Raw genomic sequence first — 6,204 nt, forward strand, 5'->3', positions numbered from 1 at the left:
TTCACTACCAACCTTCAGAAGTCAACGTTGATTCCATCTCACAATCAAGTTTTCCTAGGCTGCAGGTTCCACACTGTTCCAGTGCTGGCATCTCTCCCTGCCACCAGGGTTTTGGCCCTCACAAATTGTTTCTGACCCTGCTTCTCCTGTCCTCTCTTCCAGCCAGAGAGTTTTTCGGGGTTGTGGGGTTCATGGCCTCCACCATCCCCATACTCCCCTGGGCCAGGCTTCATATGAAGAGGTTTCAGTGGTACCTAAAATCAGTGTGGCTTCAACACCTTCACCCATTGGACCAGCTAGTTCCTCTGCTCCCTTGTTTCAAACTAGAATTTCATTGGTGGATTCAGCAGCTGTCTTTCAATCCAGGTGTTTCTTTTCACCCTCCTCAGCCATCTCAGGAACTAGAAACTCTTCACAGACGCATCAGAGTGTGGTTGGAGAGCCACTTCAGGTACCCTGAAGGTGTGTACAGGGCCTTTGGTCCACTCAGCAGAGTGCGGATCACATCAACATCATTCTGGCCCTTCAAGCATTCCATGCACTCTGGGTAATGGGCCCCTTGAATGTTTACAGAGACAACACCACAGTCATATGGTACCTCAACAAACAGAGGGACACAATGTCTTACCTTCTTTGCAGGTTGGCCTGTTAAGATTGGAAATGGGCATCAGTCTGCAGGTCACCTTACAAGGCAGTCTGTATACCCTCAGAGCTCAATATTGTGGCAGACTTTCTCAACCAGTCCAGGACACAGCCTCTTGAGTGTATTCTTCTCAGGGATATGTTCCTGGGCATAGTTAATCTGTGGAGTATTTCTCAAATAGATTTGTTTGCCTCCTGTCTGAACAGACAACTCCCTCAGTTCTGTTCCAGAGTACCAAGTCCTTTGGCTATGAAGGTGGATGTCATGTCTTTCTCTTGGAAGGAAATGTTCCTGTATGCCTTTCCTCCCCTTCCTCCTCTTCCAAGGGCCCTTCACAGAATCAAGAAGGACTCTCCGAAAATCTAGTTGAGGACTCCCTTTTGTCCCAGACAGCACTGGTTCTCCCTCTTAACTCCCCCTGGCTAGATGGAGTAATCACAAGTTACCTCACTGCATGGCTCTTCTCACACTCATCTGTCCACTCTTCAACTGACACTTTGGGTGCCAAGGTATCATAAGGTATTCCTTTCCAACACCACTTTTCTGAGGACGTGCTTAGGGTCCTGCGGGCGGCCAGGAAACCCAATACCAGAAAATCGTATGTACAAATGGAAGAGATTTTTGGCTTGGTGTCTTAAACAGCACCAGGATGCCTTTTCAGTGGGGGTCCCCTTAGTTCTTTCCTGCCTGTGCGAACTACTTAATTTTGTCTGCCTTAGGCTCCTTTTGAGCCTATCACTGCTGTTGGTTCTTTGCAACATCGCACCTGGAAGACTGTTTTATTTGTTGCTTTAACCTCTGCCGGAAGGGTGTCTGAACTCCAGGCCTTGATGGCAGGCCCCTCCTTTTTTTAGTTTTTCATAGAAACTAGGTCTGTCTCTGTACGAATCCTTTTTATGCCTGAGGTGGTTAGTGAGCTGTCCCTTAATCAGTCTATCCAGCTTCCTTCTTTTTTCCCTTCTCTGCCATCTTCTGCTGAGAAGTTCATACTTGGATTTGCATAGACAGCTCCGATAGACATTATTTAGAAAAGACAACAAAGGCCTTTTGTAAATCTGATCAGCTTTTTGCTTCTTTTCATACCAAGACATTGAGTTTGTCTGCTTGTAAGCAAGACATTTTCTACTGGATTACAATGCCATTTCTGTTATTCTTTTCATGGTAAGCAGTTGCATGTTTCCATGAGAGCTGATTCTACTGGAGCAGTGGCTTCCTTTGTGGCTTTCTTCAAAGGTTTGGATGCCATCTCCATCCTTGAAGCTTCTGCTTGGTCTTTGTTTCACACATTCACTTAGCATTGCAAATTGGATGTCATGTCCAGGGCAGGGAAGGTTTTGCCAAGGCTTTCTTGAATGAGTTTGAGGACACCTCCTTGCCTACACTGTAGCTTTTGTACTCTCCCAGAGGTGATGAATATTGCATGGAAGGGCATAGTACAGTTTTTTAAAATCTTACCATAACAGTAGATGTCGTTTTCTTTGTTGCAATATTCACTCCCTTCTGCCTCCTTTTCTCTTCCTTTTGCATGGGTGGTATTTTGGTAATGGGCGAGAGGTTCCTATTCTCCTCTTCCTGCCTTCCTTCCTTTTTCTAGATGTGTTTGTCCTTCTCTCCAGTGGGGGGTCCTAATTCTCCTGGGTCACTTCATTTCTGAGTTGGGAGCCTGCATACATGTCACCTTTATGTGCTACACTTGTGCTGTGAGCATATGTCTGATATAATGTGCTCCCTGGGTAATAAAGGCTTTGGTGTACTGACCAGACATTGGGCTATCCTTGGCAGGAGATCCCAGAGGTGATTAAAGCTGCAACAGTGAAAGGACATCTACTGCTATGGTAAGATTTTACACAACTGTACTTTCATTTTCTTTCCAGGTCCCCTTGCATAACAGCAGCTATTAAGCCATTGACATTTTTTTTAGCTGATCATTGTAGTTTGACTTCCTTTCATCATTAGGCTCTAATGTATATGCCTTCCGGATACAGTGCCAAAGAAAGCTGATAGTTTGTAGTGGTCATGTAGTTTAAAAAAGTTAATGAAATGAAAGAAAACCTGAGAAATTAATATTGTTATTATGTTATTGTTTTGTAGTACTGCATTAACATTTTTTTTTGGCTTGTTGTATTCTGTCCGATTTCTTGGTGCATGTATCACCCTTTGAAGTCACATAGTGCACAGAATAGGTCTGTTTGAAACTATCATGAGGGGGTAAAGAATGTGTTGTCAACACATCTCTCAACCTCTTACTGCAATAAATCTGGAAACGATGGACAGATTTTAAATATTCCTGTTCTATACTTAGAAAGTTGCTAGAATAACACGTTTTCCATTAGCACGCATTTTTCTGAAGGATATGAAATCAGAAACTGAAATGCTTGTCATTATTTAGTGTCTCAATGATTTGCCAGAAAAGCACAAACAACCTGAGGCAAAACTCTGGACATTCTGGAAATATCTGGACAGTTGAGAGGTTGGTGTCACTGTAAGAAGGTGGTTTGCACTATGCTTATCTACATAACAATATCAGTACACTGTTTTCTTTTTCCTGGAGTAGCCCATGTGCCTGTACTAGTCTGCTTCATGTGGAGTCATTTGGTGTGAAGGGGTAAAGGCTGTTTATGTTCAAAGAATTTACGCTTATGTTTGGGGGAGTGAGACTTGTACTTTTGCTGTGGTGTTGATTAAGGGCAAGGCAAATTATTTACATATGCCACATGCATTATGTCTGTCAGCAGTGAGGTGGGAGAAAAGTGAAAAAAATATGCCACTAGCACCCATGTACTTAGTGTAGAGGTGATTTGTCTCGGACATGCATCTCTCCACAATGTAGGAATAAGTCATAATGTATACTTAAGATGAATTATGGAGAGTCTGGAGTAGCTGATGATATAACATCTGAAGGGAATCGTGGTTTGCTGTGAAGATGGGCATTAATAAGAAAGTTAATTTAAAAAAGGACTTGTGAACTAGGTGGGTTCCTCCTTTCACTGTTTCTGTTCCTGATGACTTTTTTAAAACACCTTTATTGAATTATCACTTGTGAGATAGTTAGACTTATATTTATATAAAAGTAATTAAAATCAGTTCACATTTACAAACATTGTACATTTCATGTATTGTTATATGTCATATAATCTAAGCAAATTACATAAATGATTCAATCCCTGCCATCTTTTGAACATCATTCCTCCTCCAAAACATTTTGCTGCGTGTATTTTACCACAATTTCCATTTTTACTATGTAATTTATTCCTTCCCATTTCTAAAGATCCCACTTACTATTCTTTTATCTTTGTTACAATATTCATTACTTCAAGTATTGATAAAGTACTTATACCAAAATCTATATATTCATTACATGCACTAATACAACTATACTTTATCCCACAGACAATGAAAAGTGTATGTGTGTGTGTTTTGTGCATTCAAGGTAGAGTAAGATTGTTGGGTTAAAAAAAGTGGCTTTATATTCTATTTGATACTAGCTTTTGGTGATAGATGGCACATGATCAAAATTATTCTTGCAAAAGAGCCTTTTCTGCTTTCCCCTTACATAGTAGTGCTCGCTGATGTTATTTACAATTGCCTTTTTTTTCTCTTCATATACAGGTTAACATCTTATCATTTGTAGCTGAAGTTTTCTGGTGGTTTGAAGAGTTGAAACCAGACTTTGTTCATCCTAAGGATCCACTCACCTTGGAAGGTATCTTCAGTTATGTCTTTTATTACTTAAGACAGAGTGGGAGGTGGGGAATACTGTTGAGTGAACTCTTTCTGATCTGTTAGTGTGTGTAGTCTGACATTAACACATGAGTCCTAGTAACTACCCCCCCCCCATCTCCACTGTTTGCTAACTCTGTGTATTTCTAATTACTGTAGTCCATGATAAGCTGTGCATAATTAGACTGATGCAAAAGTTAGAACTGCTGTTTCACACTGCTTGCTTCTACAGTTTACTCTTGAATATGGTGTTTTCTTTGTGGGGACTCTGTCATCCCTTTGACCTTGTGGGTTTTCCCCAGGTGCTCAGGCTTCCTCCCCATCTAGAAGGGGGAAGTGCAGTAAGTGAATTGCCAATCCTTCAAATTACCCACTTTTTATGCATCTTGTGATGGTGCCCTGTTCAGTGAGTTCCTGTGCCTTGCGCCCACGGAGTGGAAGGGTAGGCTGTGGCTCCCCAAGTGATCCTGTACTGGATTAAGAAGTTAAAAAGAAAATGAATGAATGAATTGTTGGTACTGTCAGCACAAGTATTTTGTTTGCTTGTATGCCTAGTACAGATGTACTGTTTATTCTACAACATTCATCACCACTTTAAAGGAACATTGAGCCAATCCCTCTGAGCCTTAGACATTTTTCCTATTTTTCATAAGTCAGCCTTTCTGCTTTGCTTTTTATTCTGGTACTTTTATCTTAAAACCCCCAGTATTCATGAAAGATGAAAGTGCATGGTGCTGGTTTTGGTGAAAATGATCTGTGATAGTTTTTATCTAGTGTAGAGTCCAGATCTGACCACCACTTTCACGTACCCTATGCTTTTCAGGTGTTACTTCAGGTAAGTGTGACAAAACCGAGTGATTTTCTTTTACAACAAAAAAAAAATTGGGAGCAAATGTTTACCCCTAATCTTGGTTCATACATTTTTTCTGGTCGCTTTATCCTTCTTTCTTGCCTTTTTAATATGCAGATGTAACTGAGGGCAGTCACTGTTCCACTTATTTTAATTAGAAGCAGAACTTATCAGTAGATAAGAACATCTTAGCTCACCTGTTGTTCACATAAAAAAAAAAAAAAAAAGACAGGAGTACAAATTTGTAGTCAGTGTTTGTTATAGGGCCATGAAGAGATGGTGGACTATTGGACCTTCTTAAGTCATCATCAACCTCGAGGAAGTTTGCCTTGAAGAAGTCTCTAAAAACAGTTTGCATGGTTGTTGACCCATACTCGGACTGTACTCTGAATAAAACAAAATAGCACAATGATCAGATGTGACTACTGATGGTATGACAGTGGGTGAGGAGCAGCCTGGGACTGTTTGAAGGTCTAACATGTTAGTGCCTCTAGTGACTGAGGTTACTGTTTGATTCATAGTTTAGTACTAAGCTAACTGCCCTTGCGAGTCATTTTAAGCTTAGCCAATTATCCCTTGTGAGACTCAAACCCTGCACCTTGTGTTTGTAAGGCAAACACCTTAGCCGTTAAGCCACCTTTCCAACCAAACAAATTTCTTTTCCATTTGTGCCATTAACAGTAAATGTTTCACAGTTTAGTACTAGGCTAGCTGCCTTTGTGGGCCATTTTAAACCTAGCCAATTACCCCAAGTGAGAATCAAACCCTGCACCTTGTGTTTGTAAGGTAAACACCTTAACCATTATGCCAACACTGATAAATTCAAGGAGGAGTTGAACATATTTACTTTTAGTAGTACAAGTGTGACAGTTGATAGAGGGGTGATTAAAGTCCCCTTGAAAGATGGTGTTTAGTTTAATGATGAGGGGATGTTGTTTATTAAGATAGTGTTTAGTCTAATAATGAGGGGATGTTGTTTATTAAGATACAT

The 6,204-nt window shown here is 40.7% G+C and overlaps 1 protein-coding gene across 1 annotated transcript in view; it reads left to right on the forward strand.

The window, feature by feature from the left end:
* CAMSAP3 (calmodulin regulated spectrin associated protein family member 3) overlaps positions 1-6,204 on the forward strand; it is a gene marked incomplete in the record, with an annotated part of 1,204,937 nt that overhangs the window by 915,048 nt on the left and 283,685 nt on the right. The window contains 1 exon segment of the mRNA XM_044084445.1: positions 4,253-4,346. Within this exon segment, the coding sequence (XP_043940380.1) occupies positions 4,253-4,346 (94 nt within the window).

Source organism: Protopterus annectens, chromosome 9.part0, assembly GCF_019279795.1.
Source record: "Protopterus annectens isolate FY-2018-M chromosome 9.part0, PAN1.0, whole genome shotgun sequence".
NCBI classification, from domain to species: Eukaryota; Metazoa; Chordata; order Ceratodontiformes; family Protopteridae; genus Protopterus; species Protopterus annectens.